The following is an 18,685-nucleotide window of genomic DNA, read 5'->3' as shown; positions in this document are numbered from 1 at the left end:
GGTCAACATCCTTTCCAAAATGTGTAAGCGCTACAAAAGGTCACTCTTTAGTGTTTTCAAAATGGTTGACAAGCCATGAAACTCAGATTTAGGGAATTTCTATTATCTAATAATGATTAAACACAAATGGCAACACTCTTTAGGTAAGAGCACAACAGTATAAATGCTTCACTCAGGAAAACATCTGATTTATTCTGTCACACTGAGGAAATAACCAATGTGGCTTGGCGTTGTCACTTGATGTACTGGACAAAGCTTTAAGCCAAAAGGAAACCTAATAATGGTGGAATGCCAAACATGGGCTGTGCAGTGTGGCTGGTGTTCTTTGAGAGAGATGAACTTCCTTCCACCCTCGCCGATTCTTTTGGTACGGCAGCCAGGCTGGGCCGTGGTGAACACACAGTTGGCTGTTCCTCACTGTGCTTATGAAGAGGAGGGAGGCAAACATATGGGTAAGGACACTGGCCCCAGAGTCAGATTTCTGGAATTTGTCTGCTAGACCTTCGACAAATTCTCACTCTGGACATGATCTCTCTGAGCCTTGCTTTCCTCATCTGTAAATGGAGATCATAACAGGATTTCCATGGGTTACTGTGAGGCTCAAGGACCAGGGCCTCACACACAGTAGGCACACAACCTGTTCGCTCCTCTTGCCAGTCTTTCTTGCCTACCAGCATGGCTGAAGTGAAGGTGACAGTAAGTTGGCGTGCAGACAGGTAGTTTCAGCTCTGACCACAGCCTCCCCCCAGACAGATTTCCATAAATAATGTAAGTCTTATCAATAAGAAGCAGAGATTACATAGAGAGGGAGGGATGGCAGAGACTCAGGATTTCAGATGCCTCTCTGCTTCCCAGCCCCTCCTCTGGGATCCCTTCCCTCCTGCGGTTATTGAAACACAAACAAAAGCATGCAGGACAATGCCAAACAAGTGCATGTTGTAAGACTTTGCTCTGAACGCCAGTGCAGACCACAGCGAGCTGAGCTGGCCCGTGTGGAAGATCCCTTTCCCATGGCTGAACCCAGGCTTAGGGCCTGAGAGCAAAGCAGCCCCCCAACCCCTTCTTCCCAAATTCCACATCCTGGTTTTCTGGACCTAACTACTGTTAACAGTAAGAAAAAGAGATCTGGAAAGAATGAGCAGTCAGCAAGGAAAGCAACACAATCTAGAGAGCGGGTGTTACTTACCTAGAGTTCTGCGGGTCCAAATATTCTCAGGAGGTGAATGCAAACTTTGGGCCCCCTGGCCTGCATAAGCCTGACAGAGGAAGAGAGAAAGCCACAATACAGAGCCAGAAGCAACCATCCTACCAGGCTCAGGACTTTAGCGCATACAACTGATACAGTGCATTCAACACACACAACTGAGCCTTGGTATCCACGCGAGATGAGCTCCAGGACCTCCCACAGATAACAAAACCCAGGGATGCTCCAGTCCCTGATGTGAGACCATGTAGTATTTGCATATAACCGTCACAGTCTTCCTGTATACTTTAAATCATCTCTAGATTACTCATAATACCTAATACAATGTAAATACTATATAAATAGTTGTTATACTGTATTGTTCAGGTAACAATGACAAGGAAAAAGAGTCCATACATGATCAGTACAGATTTTTTTTAAATTTCAATCCACATTGGTTGAATCCACAGACATAGACCCATATAATCAGTAATTATATTTTATTGATCCCCTATTATGTGCTGAGTACTGGTTATAAATGTTAAAACTCCACCTCACCCCAGTGGTGACTCTGATTGAAATAAATTCATTATAACCACAAAGAGGACTCAAGCCCTTGACTCCCTGCATTTCTAACCTGTCCCCTTCTCAGTCAGAACTTAATTCTGTCCATCTTCATGTTGATGCCTTTGCCCTAGACCCTGGCCCACCCTGAGCCAGCTTGTCAAAGGGTGGGAAGAGGGAGGAGAAGGGAAGCCAGCTAATAAGAGAGGGCACCAATAAAGGAGGTGTTCTTGGTGTTTTCCCTGGTTTCACTTTGGTCACAGCCAGGGTCAGAAGGTGATGTCCCAAGTGGCTCTCATAGGCATCTTCAGATTTTGACTTAAGGCACAAAAGCCTCAGCCCCTCTTCCTCAGCTCTAAGGCATTACAAACCCCACACTCTGACACTGGCCCAAAACAGAAAATTAGCAGTTGATCCCAATTGGGAAAAAAGTGATCTGCACAAGACAGAAGACATTCAGATAGACCCACCTGTACCACCTACTTGCTTTGGTACATTTTGCCTGATTTACATCCCAAATAGGAAGATTTTAGCATAGGATTATCCAAGAGCAGTAACAATCCACTCAGTTCCCTGAGGCTGTTTATGACTTAAAGTCTGTATTATCTGAAATAAATATAGCTACAATTCCTTGCTTTTGGTTTCCATTTGCAAGGAATATCTTTTTCTATCCCTTTACTTTCATTCTACATGTTTTGTTTTTTGGCTGGGACTGGGTTTGAACCCACCACCTCCAGCATATAGGGCTGGTGCCCTACTCTTTCCAGCCATAGGCACCGCCCTCAGTCTACATATGTTTTTATAGGTGAGATAAGTTTCTTAAAGCCACATATAGTTGGTTCCTTTTTTTCCCATCCATCCATCCATCTATATTTTTCAAGTGGAAAGTGAATTTATTTACATTCAAGGTTGTTATTGATATGTGAGGGTTTATTCTTGTCATATTATTGTTTTCTGTTTGTTTTGTATATTCTTTGTTCTTTTTTCTCATTTGTCACTGTGGCTGGGTGGCTTTCCATGGTGGTGCCACTGGAGTCCTTTCTCTTCCTCATTTGTGTGTCTAGTTTAGCAGTGAGTTCCATATTTTATGTTTTCACGATGGCAAATGTTCTTTCACTTCTAGGTTCAGGACTCCCTTGAGCATTTCTCGTAGGGATTGTCTAGTGCTGATGAATTCCCTCTGATTTTGCTTGTTTGGGAAAGACTATTCTCCTTCATATATTAAGGATAACTTAATAAATGATACTTTCCTGGGTATAGTATCCTTGGGTGCCAGCTTTTTTTTTTTTCCTTCAGCACTTTGAATACCTCATCCCATTCTCTCCTGGTCTCTAAGGTTTATGCTGAGAAGTCCACTATTATTGGTCTGAAGAGGATTCCTGTGTCGCTGACTAGACACTTTCTTCTTGCTTTTTTGGAATTCTCTTTTTCTCTGACCTTTGACAGTTTTACTAAAATGTGCCACAGAGAACACTCTTTTGCCTCATATCTATACAGGATCTCTGAGCCTGCTGCATCTGGATGTCTAAATTTCTTTCTGGATTTTGACAGTTTTCATCTTATTTCATTAAATGGTTTTCTAACTTTTCTGTTTCTTCTTTGCCTTTAGGATTACAAACATTTTAATAATCGGTCATTTTATGATGTACCAATTATCACGTCGGCTTTGCTCATTCTTTTTTGTTTTTATTTTTGTCTGACGAGATTATTTCAAAAGACTAGTCTTCAGGTTCTGAGATTCTTCTGCTTCATCTACACTTTGTTGAAGCTTTCAAGTGTATTTTGTATTTTATTCACTGTTTGGTTCTGTTAGATTATTTTTTATGGTATCTACCTATTTGGTAAATTTCTTTTCCATATCCTCAGGTTTTTTTTTCTCCTGATTTCTTTGTATTGTTTTTCCATAGTCTCTTGTTTCTCAAACAGCTTCTTAAAATCAGTATTTTGAATTATTTTTTCAGGATTTCACGAGTTTGGTTTCGATTGGGATATGTTGCTAGAGAGTTACTGTGTTCTTTTGGGGGTGTTATATTTCCTTGCTCTTTCATGTTTTATGTGTCCTTATGGTGACATCTGCACATGTAGTGCAATAGTCATGTCTTCCAATTTTGGGAATTTGCCTTGGTAGGGTGAGACTTTTTCCTAAAGATACATCCCTGGTGCTGGGTGGGTAGGACTCTTTGGCTTTGGTGTTGAAGTTGTGTAGTCTCTGTGTGGTTTCTGCAGCTACAGACAGTGTCAGCGGCATCTGTGACTTCCTTGGTGGCTTACAGAGAGGTTATTAGTGGAGGCCACAGTGAAGTTTTGCTTGGGACTAGTGTACCACGTGGGTCACTCTGTGCACCCCAGAGGCAGCAAGGGTGGCTGAGTATGCCTATCCTTGCGCACCAGGGTAGTGTATGCTGGTACTGGTGTCAGCAGGTCCAGGCATGCTGATTCTTGGGGAGTGGTAGCATTGGCCCAGCGGTGCAGGTGGGTTCTTGGGTCCCTGGGCAGCTGGTGTGGAGTGGCAATGGCAGGATGACCATGGAGGATCTTGGTGAGCATTAGTGTTGGCTTTAGCTGCAGAGGGCCAGCACCTAGACCTACATGAGGCACATGCAGGTCGGTGCCAGGTGTGGTGGTGGTGACGGGGGGTAGGCCCAACCTCTGGGCCCCAGGAGGAGTGCTTAGGTGCCAACAATGGTGGACTGGACTGTGTGCTCTGCACAGGGTAGGAAGCAAAGCCATTCAGGTGGGTTTGCTCTCAGGACCCCCGACCATGTGTGCAGGTGCCTTCCAAGGCAGAAGCAGGGGCAATCCCCAGGCTGCTGGTAGAATGCTTGGGTTGGGGATAGCTGAGGCTGCACTCCCACCCTGCTGTTGGGGAGAGCAGGGCCGCCTTCTGTGGTGGTAGGGTAGACCAGCGGGTGGGGAATGCAAGCCTTGCTTGTACCTCAGCCTGTCTTCTGCCCTAGCCTTGGCACTGTTGTGTCCCATGACAGTGTTTAGTCTGCTGAGGTCTGGGCTCTCAAAAGGGCACCCTGCTGTAGCTGTACAGGACTCAGAGAGAGTTGGGCCCCGGGAAAGGTCCTCCCCTGAAGCAGTGCCATTGTATGTTTTCTAGGAAGCTTCCTATGTGAGTTTCAGGGCTCGCGAGGGGCCACGGGCTCTCCCATGGCTAGGACTGCAGGAGTCCACAGTGGGAATGTGGACTGCGGGGGTCTCTCACTCAACATTTCCCTGCACAGGGAGTCTCTCCTGGCTCCCAGAAGACCCCCGCTCCCCGGCTACACAGGCTGCCTTGCTTTCCTCTTTCTTTGCTTGGGTGTCCAACCTGTGGCCCAATGGCCACATGCTGAGTTTCTGAGGGCTTTTTTTATCTGTGGTGTTGGATATCACAAAAAGTACGCACAGATCTTTTCTTTTTGCTTATCAGCTGTCATTAGTGTATGTAATTTAATGTGGGGTCCCAGACAATTCTTTCTCTTCTAATGTGCAGCAGAGCAATAAAAAAGGTTGGACACCCCATTTTAGGTTGTTTCACATGTCACGTTTCTGCTGAATTCCAGTGTTCTTCTGGGATGGTCTGTTTGAAGACCATTATCTACTCATTATTTTGGTTCTTCTTAGTGAAAGAGCTAAGCCATCTTGAAGACCCTCCTCAAACAACCCACTCTTAAAATGGGCAAAATACTTGAAGAGGCGCTTTACCAAGTATATACAAATGGTAAAGATGCCCAATATGCAATCCTCTAGAAGACTTAAGAGAATTCTGAGAAGATGACAATGACGGCATCATGTTTTACATCTCCCCAGTCACTGTCCCCATGAAAACAAAGTTGACAAACCCAAACCCATAGACATTTACAGTAAAACTAGGTGATGATGTATCCCCAAGAATTCCTGAGTCTGAGATGGTGGAGATAAGCCATACCATGGAAGCATTGCCTTTGTGGGAAGAGACAGAGGGAAGCTTTGGTAGCTGATGGACCTGAGAATGAGGGACCCCCCAAGTCACCTGTAGGTACTCACTGAAGAGGCAGAGTCACCAAGAGACAACAGCAACCAGACTGCTGCTGTGCAGGAAGTTTACTTACGCACCGAAGGGACGTGAGCAGATGGGCCCTATGAACTCTCAGACTTCACCAGCTGCTCCCTTCCAGGATAAAGCCCTGCTTTGAGAAGAATCTCCTAGAAAGGAAAATTAATATTAAATAGGACAGACACAAAAAGGGCAAAGGAAAGAGAAGGTCTGGATATAAATGGGGGTGGGAACTCAATCAGATGTGAGAAAGAACAAAGAACTGCCCTCCTGACCATTTCCCTGCCTCCCACTCCAACCAGGTTTCAAGAAAATGTATTAGGAGATAGACGTGTAGGAAAAGCCCACCTATCAGTTCACAAGGTGCAGGTGATGCCACAGTTGAAGTGGGTAACATCACTGCTGAGAGATCACATTTCATCATTAGGCCCTCAGATTGCAAAACATTCTCTAGCAATGTCTGTATATAACAAGATTCTATTGATATGTGTATAAGATGACTGGATGACCAGGCATGGGGTGTTTACTATAACATTGTTATTGAAATGATGGTCAAAGTGATACACTCAGTTTATTATTATTTTTTTTTATTGAGACAGAGTCTCACTTTGTGGCCCTCAGTAGAGTGTCATGGCATCATAGCTCACAGCCACCTCCAACTCTTGGGTTTAAGCGATTCTTTGCCTCAGCCTCCCAAGTCGCTGTGACTATAGGCACCCACCACAACACCTGGGTTTTTTTTTTTTTGAGGTCTCATTCTGGCTCAGGCTGGTCTCAAACCTCTGAGCTCAGGGCAATCCACCTGCCTTGGCCTCCCAGAGTGCTAGGATTACAGGCGTGAGCCACCGCACCCGGCCTACACTCAGTTTATATGATGAAGTAGGGCAGAGATCATTGACATGGGGCAACATACATTGACATGGGCCAGAGACAAGTTGACAGCAAATTCTTGCCTTTTTCATCTCTCTTAAAATCCTGCTGGCTGCCATTACTGTGTGCTCAATGAGCCTGGCTTTGGGGACTTAACAGGTATTACAGGAGTGAGGCCATGAGGGCTGCCATAAGTAGATGACAACTGCTTCGCTGAATGAAGATGAGGTGGGAGTATATCATGGGCATAAAATTCTAATTCGAGAACAGATATCCTTCTCTTCAGAATCCTTCTAAGACTAAGGACTTCCTAAGGGACACTGTTTCTAATATAGGTACAAGAAGTAATTAATCAACACATCCACAGCATGTACATAAAAGATTTGCAGGCACAAAATACTTTATTCCCAGTGCCTAATAATAGGCCTGACGCATACTTGTTGTTCAAAAGAGTTGTGTTATGAAAGCAATGAAAGGGACAATATACAATACAACTACAGTTCCCATTATTCTGAAATTCAAAGTTAGAATTTCTACCAAGGTCTGAATTGTGCTTGGCTTTGAAAATCCTACAAATGCAATGTTTAGGGAAAGGTCTAAAATGTAAGAATCAATTAACTTGTCCTACTTTTCTGGTTAACTCAGCAAATCTTTTAGACCAGGTGCATGGTGCAATCAGCTGAGCCAGGGGAGATAGAAGGAAGTAACTTTCTTAGAAAATGTCACACAGGGCCAGGCGTAGTGGCTGACACAGGTAATCCCAGCACTCTGGGAGGCCAAGGCAGGTGGATCGCCTGACTCACGAGCGAGACCTTACCTCTAAAAATAGCTGGGCATTGTGGCAGTGCTGATAGTCCCAGCTACTTGGGAGGCTGACACAAGACAATCGCTTGAGCCCAAGTGTTTGAGGTTACTGTGAGCTATGACTTCACTGCACTCTACTGAGGGTAAAAAAGTGAGACGCTGTCTCAAAAAAAAAAAAAATAGAAAAAGAAAAAAGGAAAGGTCACACAAGAGACCAATCACACTTGCTTCTCTCTTCCATTTCCTGCAAGCATGCAACTTTGCACTTCAGCAATTACAGCCAATGGCTACAGAGAAGGGCAAAGGGTAGCAGCATATTCGAAAGCATTTTTTATTGCAGCATGAGCAGAATCAACATTAGCAGTTTAGTCAGTATGCTTTACTGAGACAATCTGCATACCAAAACGCCCCAAATGAATTAGGTCCAAATTCCCCTGCTGCCACTAATAAAGCTACACCAAATTTGAATAGTGCTTAATGTGTAGGGAAAAAAAGGGGTTCGCGGTCCTCCCACTAAATGTAGGACTGTATGGGGACACACCTTTTGGGTGCAGGACACACTACAAGAGGGACTCTACCTAACAAACTCAAATATTGTGATTTAGCTGTCTGTACCCTCACATTAACCTGAAATTTTACAAATGTACAATAAATATTCTAATTAAACTTTGTCATTGTATCAGTAGTATTATCCAATTCAAGAAGGCTATCACAGCCAGGTGTGGTGGCTCACACCTGTAATCCTAGCACTCTGGGAGGCCAAGGAGGGAGGTTCACTTGAGCTCGGGAGTTCATGACCAGCAAATAAAAGAGTAAGACCCCGTCTCAACAAAAAATAGAAAAATTAGCCAGGTGTGGTGGCGTGCCTATAGTACCAGCTACTTGAGAGGCTGAGGCAGGAAGATCCCTCCAGCTCAGGAGTTTGAGGCTGCAGTGAGCTATAAGGACACCATTTCACTCTAGTCAGGCAACAGAATGTCTAAAAAAAAGAAAAGGACTTAGCATTTTAATAAATGAACATTTATCCTCTCAGAGCAACAAACACAAGTGTGGACATGATTTGCTTGGGTCTAGTCTAAAGAATAGTTTAAAATCCAGGAATGTAGTCTATAGAAGATATTGAATTGAGGCTAGTTTTAGAAATACAACTAAGGGGCGGTGCCTGTAGCTCAGTGGGTAGGGCACCAGTCCCATATACTGAGGGTGGTGGGTTTGAACCTGCCATGGCCAAACTGCAACAAAAAATAGCTGGGCGTTGTGGCAGGTGCCTGTAGTCCCGGCTACCTGGGAGGCTAAGGCAAGAGAATCGCTTAAGCCCAAGAGTTGGAGGTTGCTGTGAGCTGGGATGCCACAGCACTCTACCGAGGGCAACAGGGAGACTGTCTCAAAAAGAAAGAAAGACAGAAAGATGGAAAGAAAGAAATTTAAGAATCCTATCTTAAAATGTATTATTTCAGTAATGATAAAATGCTTAAACGCAGTTGTGAAGCTCAAAACTGTAACTCTTCAACTTAATTCCAATACTAGAAAAACATGACATCTCCTTTCCCAATGTAGAACTTTCTCAAAAATACTATTATTCATACATACAAACAAAGAATAAAAAACAGCTGAAAAGACTGATGTGAGGATGCTTAAAATAGGCTGCCAGGTCAGTGAAAGGAAAAGCTCAAGTGAACAAGAAAAAAGGAATAGGAAAGAATTGGGTGACCTGTGACAAAAGTTCAGGGGACAGCTAGATATAAACAAATTGTATAGTAATGCGAATATTTTTAGCTTATAGTTGGCAAAGAACAGTTCAAATTCCCACTCTCATTAATGTACCACACAAATATCATCTTAGAGAAATGTGTTCCAAAAATTCATACTTTACATTCTCGGCTGGTTGTATGTAACCCCCAAGTCTTTCATGGGGATGTATCAGCACTGCTGCAGTTTACAAAAGGAAACCCCTCAAAGACATCAGAAAAGTTGATTATGTCTTTTTTTTTTTTTTTTTGGTTTTTGGCCGGGGCTAGGTTTGAACCTGCCACCTCCGGCATATGGGACCGGCACCCTACTCCTTGAGCCACAGGTGCTGCCCTTGATTATGTCTTGAAAAGGTGAACCACCTTTTTCTTTAGATGTTAAGTTTTGCTTTCAGTGTCAAAATCAAGATCAAGATTATTTACAAAACAGTATCAAGTGACTGTGTGTTGGAGAGCAGAAACTTCAAAACAATGACATGACCATAAAAAAGGCAAGTACACACATCAAGTTGTACATTTGACAGAAAAATGGCTAATGACCATAGGCATTAATCAATCAACCAGAATGTCAGGACCAATAGGGATTAAATTCTGGCTTAGCTGGGTAATGTGGCCACCTGTTATAAATGAACCCTTGTTAGCCAAAGATTATTTTTCAACGTTCAACTCTTCATCTACCCTATCCTAGATAAGGTCTTTAGTTTTTATCATGAGATTCTTCAGTGTTAGGCACTTCCTAAATGAGATTAGCCTAACTTCAGTTAAAGCTAGCAAAAATAGACCACACTTACCTCCATTCAATATTTCTACATGAATTATTTTACACACATCCTCACATACTCAAAGATGACTATATGGTCCTAATTAACAATGAAATTTAACAATTCCTACAAAACTTTCATAGTCTGCTATTTTATAAGTATTCAAAGAATCAAATATGTTCAGTTGATGTGTCAGACATTTAAAGTAAGTTTGTTTTAAGGTATTTTAAGATAGACTCCTTTAATAAAAGAACTAGGCTCATTCATCTTTCTATGGCCATGGAGTATGTCTAGCATTTGTACACAAAGTACTCAACAGGCATTAAAGAATTAAAGGTATTATTTTGCAACAAATGGTCAAGATCAAAGTCTTGAAAAAATGAATCTAGCAGGTAAAATACTCATTCAAGAATGACATACAGACTATGCAACCTTTTGTAGAAAATTTCAAGGCTCCCAAAACAAGACTACAAGTCTCTAGAATCAAGCGTGCAGTGGGAGGGTGAATATTAATTTTATATTGAGTAGAGCCATAGGATCATGGAGGCATTCAAAAGGCCTCAAAACTGTTTATTGGGATCTAAAACAAATGTTACCATTTTAAACTCTGATGGAACAGGATGATATGTATGCTCATTATTTTATTCTCTTCGTGTCTGCATACTGACAATGTTTTTTAACATAGAAATAAGAACACCAGAACTTTGCAGAAGCAATCAGCAGTTAGTGTACTGACAGCAGTAGCTTTTCCAGCTAATCATGTGTTTCATAAACATCATTCATTTGAAGATCAATGATCAATGAGCTATGCATCTTTTATAACTTTAATGTATAGTTATATACTTTCTTTTTTTTTTTGTAGAGACAGAGTCTCACTTTACCGCCCTCGGTAGAGTGCCATGACGTCACAGGACTCACAGCAACCTCCAGCTCTTGGGCTTCCACGATTCTCTTGCCTCAGCCTCCCGAGCAGCTGAGACTACAGGCGCCCGCCACAACGCCTGGCTATTTTTTTGTTGCAGTTCGGCCGGGGCTGGGTTTGAACCCGCCACCCTCAGTATATGGGGCCAGCACCCTACTCACTGAGCCACGGGCGAGAGAACTAAATTACAAAACAGTATTTTAAGATAAATCTGTAATGACTGTAATCCTATCTATATCATTTGATCTAATTTATAACAGAGGATATTTTAGTATATTTTTTTCCCCACTTGTATTTAATTCCATGACCCTCACCACCCTCTCACTTGAAAGGATTCCAAATGGCATGTGTTGGTTTAATCCCCAAATTTTCAAAGTAGTTCTCATTTACACAGTCATAGGAGCTTCTCCTTGAAAAATCATTCTCAGGTCAAATAAGACAGGAGCCTGCTATAATGCCTTATAGTAAAAATGCATGTCTGCGTGTTAAAAGCCTGAGACATTCTATAGGAAACAGAACCCCCACTTTCTCAAGGTCATTTGAACCCAGAATCCTTCTCTGTGATATCCACAGTATCTCCTTTCCAGAGGACACGTTCTGAGGAGACTATTTGAATCAATCTATATTCATGTCCATTCTGAATACTTGCCATTCTGGAATAATTCAGTTTCTGAGAATGCCATGCTGAAATAGTCCTAAATAGTCCTTCATCTTCTCATAGAACACATATGCTATATTTACAGCCCCAAATGTTTATTGACTTGTCTTTTTTACTTACTCATTAGTGCTACTTCTTTTAACCTTAGGGAATTTATTCAAAAGGGTCTGACAAGGTCAGGTAACCCGATGGTTAATATTATATGATTTTAAACGTCCCCCTAGTCGCATTTTGCAAAAGTAAAAGCAACAAGAGGTTTTATCTTTACTGATAAAGCATTTAAAATCTTTTTATCTTATCTCTAAATTAGGATATAACTTCAGTAACTGAAAAAATTAATTTGACTAAGCATTAACTAGAAAATGTTTTGACTCTTGATGCTAAAAAGATACTATTTCAGTCCTTTTTTTTAAAGACTCAAACTGACTTTTTCAATTTTTATTAACTGAAATTTAGCTGAAAGTGTCTTAATCCAAGTCACCCATGATAATTTGTACATAGAAACATGCTTATCCTTAATATTTCTTTTCCTACGTCTCTTCCCTCAAAAACAAACTATTGAAAAATCAACACAGTACACTCCGTTAAACTGGGATTTTACTGCATATTGTTTGATCAGAGTAACCACGCATTTTCAACAAAAGTCTTAAATCTCCCTTTGAAAGATATCACTCTTAAAACAAATATAAATTAAAATAAAATGCATTAACAATAACCTCTTCATTCAAGGAAATCTTTGTATTTCCTGATTGGGTCAAAGCTGCTTGAACAACCTTTTACCTCAGTAACTGAGTGCACTTCAACATGAAGAACAGAAAAGAACTAGCAGTAAAGTCAGAGGGATTTTATTATAGCAAATACTTTCACGGCATTTAAAGAACTATTTTATTTCTTTACAATGGGTTTAAAACTGTGAAACTAAGCCAGCTGAGAAATCTTTATTTTAAAAAGAAAAAGAAATCAAACCACCAAAAGATACATTTCATATAATAGCAAAATATAAAAAATAGAAGCCAAGTGATAGAATTGAAAAAATCAGCAGTGGATTTAAGAAACTTTGATTCTTACCCATCTGACTGTGAATTGTCCTTTTTGTCTTTCCATTATTAAATGTACAAGCATGATAATAATTTAAGATAGCCCTGCAAGACTTATTAGGTTAAAAGCAATTACTTTCAAATACTTGATAAATACCTTAACACAAATATTATACTTTTTTGTTATGCTTCAATGAAGGTGTCCATTTAGATCAGACTCTTGTTTTTTAAAACTGTTTCAAATGTTTATCTAGAAATAATAGTTTTCTTCCAAAGTCATACTCCCAGCTTATCACAATAGTTCTGATTAAGAAAAACAATACTACATACTAAAATTTTCCTACCTGAGAAAAAGAGAACTGTAGCACAATCGGTAAAGCTCCTAAACTTGGTTCGGTCAAGTTATGGATTGTCCAACTGACATATTTTGTTACTCCAGCACTTTTCAAGCATCATTTTGAAATCATATTCTATATCAGGCTGAGATATATTAAATTTTATATAAATAGGAAATTTCTGTAAACATTTGCAGTTCTAGCTGTTTCTTTGAATAGGTTTTCCCCCCCAAGAGAGCTGCTCCAGTGAAAAATTATTTCTCATATATCTTGTCCAAAGCAAAAAACCTCAATGTTTTTCTGGGAAAAGACAGAAATATTCAAGTGATGTAAAAGCTTTCTGTAATCAAGGGATTGCCCACCTATTACAAGCATATAATTGCTCCCAATAGATTCCTGATGAATTAAATATCTTCTCCAGTTACTCACAGCTCATCAGATGTACTGTTAACCTTTGCTAATTCACATTCTTCTCTGGTGTGACAATTCTGAAGGATATCTTTGTAGTAGTTCTTCAGGTCCTCATACAATGAAACAGTTTCTTGTGCGTGAGCCAAGGGTAACACCTTTTCGTTTAATAACAACTGCACTCTGAATTTTTCTTTAGGAGTCTTAGCATTTTCACAATGGTAAAGCACAAATATTAGGTTCGAGGCATAAGGTACAATGTGACCACTTCGGAACTTCCGATGCATTTGTTCCTTGTAATTGTAAGCTGTTAGGGGATCCTTATCTTTGAAGTAGCCCATGAGAGAAAGCAGTGGAAGAAGGGTCTCTGCATGACCAAATTGGAGGATGACTGGAGAAGAAACTGGCTGAGACCTTAAAAGATAAATTGAGGGGAGAAAAATATATGTATTTATGTCATAGAACATAATATCTACAATTAGAAGTAGTATCCAACTTTGCTATCATTTTCTAAGTTTAGATTTCTTTTTCTTTCTTTTTTTTTTTTTTTTGTTGCGCTGGGTAGAGTACTGTGGCATCATGGCTCACAGCAACCTCAGACTCTTGGGCTTAAGCAATTCTCTCACCTCAGCCTCCCAAGTAGCTAGGACTACAGGTGCCCGCCACGATGCCCAGCTATTTTGTTGCAATTGTCATTGTTGTTTAGCTGGCCCAGGCCAGGTTCAAACCCGCCACCCTCGGTGCAGGAAACTCAAATAGCATGTGTTGGCTTAATCCCAGAATTTTCAAAGTATATTCTCATATACTCTCATACTTTATTTAAGTTTAAATAATCACATTTTAAAAATCTTTATCAATGAATCCCCAACAATAAAAAAAAAAAAAAATCTTTATATACATAGCTCAAGCATATAACTCACATTCTGTGTGGAAGAACTGAACTTTCAAGTGGATGTGGTGTCTGTGGGTGTGTTTTAAGAGATGAGGTCTCACTCAATTGCCCAGGCTTTAGTGCAGTGGTAGCTCAGAGTAATCTTGAACTCCTGGGCTCAAGCAATCATCCTGTCTCAGCCTCCCAAGTATCTGGGACCACAGGCACACAAAGCACCATGCTCAGGTAAATTTAAAATACATTTTTGGGGACAAGGTCTCACTATGTTGCTCAGGCTGGTCTTGAATTGCTAGCGTCAAGCCATCCTTCTGCCTCCATTTCCTGAGTAGGGGAACTGAACTTTTTATATTAAAAGTTAAAGTTCCAAAATTCACAGTCACTGTAGCGTTGCAAATACATATACATCATTCTTTCCGTTTAAGGAGAGAGTATGAGTTTTGCAGATTAAGGGACTTGAAACAGGTGTGTTTTCCAACATTGTTTTGCCTTTCTATGCCACTAGCATTTCTCTAGGCTTAACATTCAGGTTCAGTTATTACTGTCCACAAGATCTATTAGCAACAGCAGTAACACTTCCTTTGTCTCAAAGAAAATAATTTATTGTCAGTAACTCTCTCATCTTCCCCCCACTGATGAACTCCAATAAACTGGGACAAGAGATAATAATTTGTATACAAATTCATGTTGAAATGATAACAGTTCAGACATATTAACAAATTTCACATTCTTTTTTCTACCAAGTGTTGACGATATAGTATGTAATTTACACTTACAGTGAACTCAAGTCCAACAGCTCTCTTTCAAGTGTTGATTAAGCAACCACATGTTGGACAGCACAGCGTAGACAGTGATATGGACAGTCTCACAAACTTAAATATTGATCAAATACAGAGCAAACAGAAAAAAGATACAAGATAAGTAACAAACACATGTATGAAAAAATGGGTTGAGGAAGAAAGGGAAAAGATCAAAAGAGCTATGTACAAATTATAATGTTCAAAGTTCTACATGTTTTCATCATATCCAAGCTAGAGAAGAAATTAAATCTCTACTGTGGCCCAAATGAAAATTTTAAATTCTAAGGTAAACCATATTTTTTTCTTTTGGCTGCTTATCAGCAATATGTTAATTATCAGCTACTTTTCAGAAGATATTTGAGGAAAATTGTGCTTTACAATGCTTATTCAGAGTATTCAGAGTTTGATAGGAATCACAAAGGATATCATACCATCAAAAATAAATTACCATCTTGTGCCACTTAATAAATCCAAACTTAAAATTGTATTTTACAATTCTAGATAATTTTCAATAGGAAGAAAAAGTGCCAACTGTTATAAATGCTATGAATAGTATCTTCTTATATAGATAGTAATCTCTATTACAGAAAGTGTAACATACAAAAAAAACTTAAAGATCTGTTTAAATGCACCAATCAAATAACACAAGGATAACAGTCTAAAAAACCCTAAAAACTAGAGAGCCACCAACTATGATTAGAACAAGATTTTGCTTAAAAATCCAACTATGTCCACAGGAAATAATAAACAACTTACCATTTTATTTCCATACTTCATATATTTCTGAATAATCAAGTAAAAATATTTTAAGTATGTGAGATGATGTTAAATATAAAGGAGAGAAATTAGTACAATTCATTTGTAATTTTTTTTTTTTTTTTTGCAGTTTTTGGCCTGCATACGGGGCTGGCGCCCTACTCCTTTGAGCCACAGGCACAGCCCAATTTGTAATTATTTTTTATTTTTCTACTTTACCCTTCATGCCTTAAAGTTTTTTTTTCCACCTTGAGTAGAGTGCCCTGGCATCTGTGGCATTATAGCTCACAGAAACCTCAAACTCTTGGATTTAAGCTATTCTCTTGCCTCAGCTTCCTGACTAACTGGGACTACAGGCACCCACCACAATGCCTGGCTAGTTTTTCTATTTTTAGTAAAGGCGGGGTCTCCCTCTTGCTCAGGCTGATCTTGAACTCCTAAGCTCAAGTGATCCACCCGCCCTGGCCTCCCAGAGTGCTCACAGATGTGAGCCACCACACCCGGCCATGCCTTAAAGGGTCTTGTACACAGTAGATGCTTTTAGAATTAAGAAAAAAGGAGCTGGGTGCTCATATTCATACAAAAAATTCTTGGACATAGCTGGGCATTGTGGCGGGTGCCTGTAGTCCCAGCTACTTGGGAGGCTGAGGCAGAAGAATCGCTTGGGCCCAGGAGTTGGAGGTTGCTGTGAGCTGTGTGAGGCCACGGCACTCTATCGAAGGCCATAAAAGTGGGACTCTGTCTCTACAAAAAAAAAAAAAATTCTTGAACAATATAGCTGCATTCAATTTTCCTAGACATAAAAAGGAGAGACTTTTCAAAGATTGATTTAATTTGTTGTATGTAACATTCCCTATCTTTCCATGCCAAGTGCCAGGCACCATGCTAGTTTTTTTGAAAGGTGGGGAGAAGGGAAGGAAGGGTGGTGAGGTAAAAGAACAAAAAGACAAATGAAACATATTCCTGGCTTTTGCAGATTAGCATTTGTCTAAAAGGAGAACCCACAGAAGCAGAGCAAATCCTTCCATCTGAAGAGGAAGTGGATGGGCTTTCCTGAGGACATGGTGTGTGAGGGTCATGAATACATTTCTAATAAGTCTTAAAATAGAAATGCTACCCATTGTAGGCATTCGAAGTACAACAGGTGGCTTACCCAACTATGAGACAGTATCATACCCTTTTTAGAGATGAAAAACTAAGGTTAGCTTATTTGCCTAAGTTACCTTTGAGCTACCAATTAAATTCACTAGAAAAATACTACCCATTAAACTAACGGGAGTAGTTTAAAGTAAAATAATAGCTAGATCCTCTCAAAAAAGTATTTATTGCCTCAGTCTAATTCCTAAGCTTAATTTTTCAAAAGATAAGCAGTCTTAAAGAGGACACACCTGAAATTATTTAAAAATAAATTTTTAGCTTGAACTCTTGGCTATACAACCTGGTATCAGAGCATCTGATAAAATAGGTAAGCATAGTGAAGTGAGGGGCATGACCCTGCAGCTTGAAAACCAGGGAGGCATAACCTACTTAGGCCAAATTACTGAATCTCTCCCAGCCTTGCTTGCTGCAATATGTAGGTTAGTCACTTCCCTTATGCAGTTGTTGGATTTGAGGTTTATCAACACATCAGTGCTTGGCACAGAGCAAGTGATCAATGTGTGATGGCAAACAAGCATGGCAGCAGCAAGAGCCAGAGTAGCTGCAGCACCGAAGGGCCCCAGGTGACACACAGTGAACTGGGCTCTCACTTTAGAGCCCAGGAGTTGAGTTCAAGTCAGTTCTCTTTCTAAAATACCAGTACATAACAATTTACTCTAAAGACAGACATGGTATTATGAAGTGACAAACTCATTTCACTGAATAGTGTTATCTTAAAACTCATCAAATATTCCAAAGTACCAAAGGTTCAAATTCAAAAGCAAAAATAGAGGTATACCATAAATCAGATTTCATGAATATAATTTATATCCCCCAAAAAATTTACCTGGAAAAATCATAATGCCCTTTTGTGTAAGAAACTATTTGTGTATCTCAAGTAGAGCACATAATTTAGGAATTTAGTCACTATTACTTTCAAATCATTGCTGATTTGATTGCACCTTATGTGCACAACGTGAGGGTGTTCAATGGGCCCCCTGGGTGAAGGTCTCAACTACAACAACTTTACCTCAGAAGTGAGAACGATGTAACCTAAAAATTTGTAACCTCATATTAATTTGGAAGTAAAATAAAGTACAATAATATAAAATCAAACTCCTTTTGGCTTGGCGCCTATAGTTCAGCAGCTAGGGCAACGGCCGCATACATTGGAGGTGGCGGGTTTGAACCTGGTCCAGACCTACCAAACAACAATGACAACTACAACAAGAAAATAGCTGGGTGCTTTGGCGGGTGCCTGTAGTCCCAGCTACTTGAGAGGCCAGGCAAGAGAATCGCTTAAGCCCGAGAGTTTGAGGTTGCTATGAGCTGTGACGCCACAGCACTCTACCCAGGGTGACATAGACTCTGTCTCCAAAAAACCCTCAAAACAACAACAACAAAAACACTACTTTTTATTTAAGGGAAGAAACACAATATTTTTAACATACTAGCTAACAAGGACTGCCATTGTTAGCGCTTGGTAACAAGATTCCTAGTTATGCCCCAACTCAATCTGAATTAGCCAACTCAAAAACACTCTTTAGCCACATGCAATTTGGTAAAAAGATATACTAAATCCTACAGAATAAGAAAATAGATTATTTATTAAATAAGGCATCTATTTTTCTCTAAGAGCATACAATTGGCCAAGCCCACGTTTCTTAGATTTTTAATTTCAAATGAATATATAATGAGAAAAAAATTTAATGTAAAATAATAGTTCTACAAAAAGCAGGTAAACAATGATGTAAGCCTCTAAGAGATGAACACAAACAGGCAAGAAAAG

The 18,685-nt window shown here is 40.1% G+C and overlaps 1 protein-coding gene across 3 annotated transcripts in view; it reads right to left on the bottom strand.

Moving 5' to 3' along the window:
• Positions 1–12,363: 12,363 nt before the first annotated feature.
• The window catches only part of MINPP1 (multiple inositol-polyphosphate phosphatase 1), a 40,693-nt gene continuing 34,371 nt past the window's right edge, over positions 12,364–18,685 (bottom strand). Inside the window, exons 5-6 of one of the 3 annotated variants that reach the window (XR_008378857.1) lie at positions 14,980–15,075; positions 13,591–13,728 (exon numbers count right to left, since the gene is read on the bottom strand). Coding sequence is in view for 2 of the 3 variants with exons in the window: in XM_053584452.1 (XP_053440427.1) it covers positions 13,332–13,728 (397 nt within the window). In the remaining variant the exon portion in view is untranslated. Of the gene's footprint in view, positions 13,729–14,979; positions 15,076–18,685 lie in introns of all 3 variants that reach the window. The other 2 variants (XM_053584452.1, XM_053584453.1) reach the window with 2 other exon arrangements.

Source organism: Nycticebus coucang, chromosome 3 (genome assembly GCF_027406575.1).
Source record: "Nycticebus coucang isolate mNycCou1 chromosome 3, mNycCou1.pri, whole genome shotgun sequence".
In the NCBI taxonomy this organism is placed as follows: Eukaryota; Metazoa; Chordata; class Mammalia; order Primates; family Lorisidae; genus Nycticebus; species Nycticebus coucang.
This window is presented reverse-complemented; position numbering and strand designations above follow the sequence as displayed.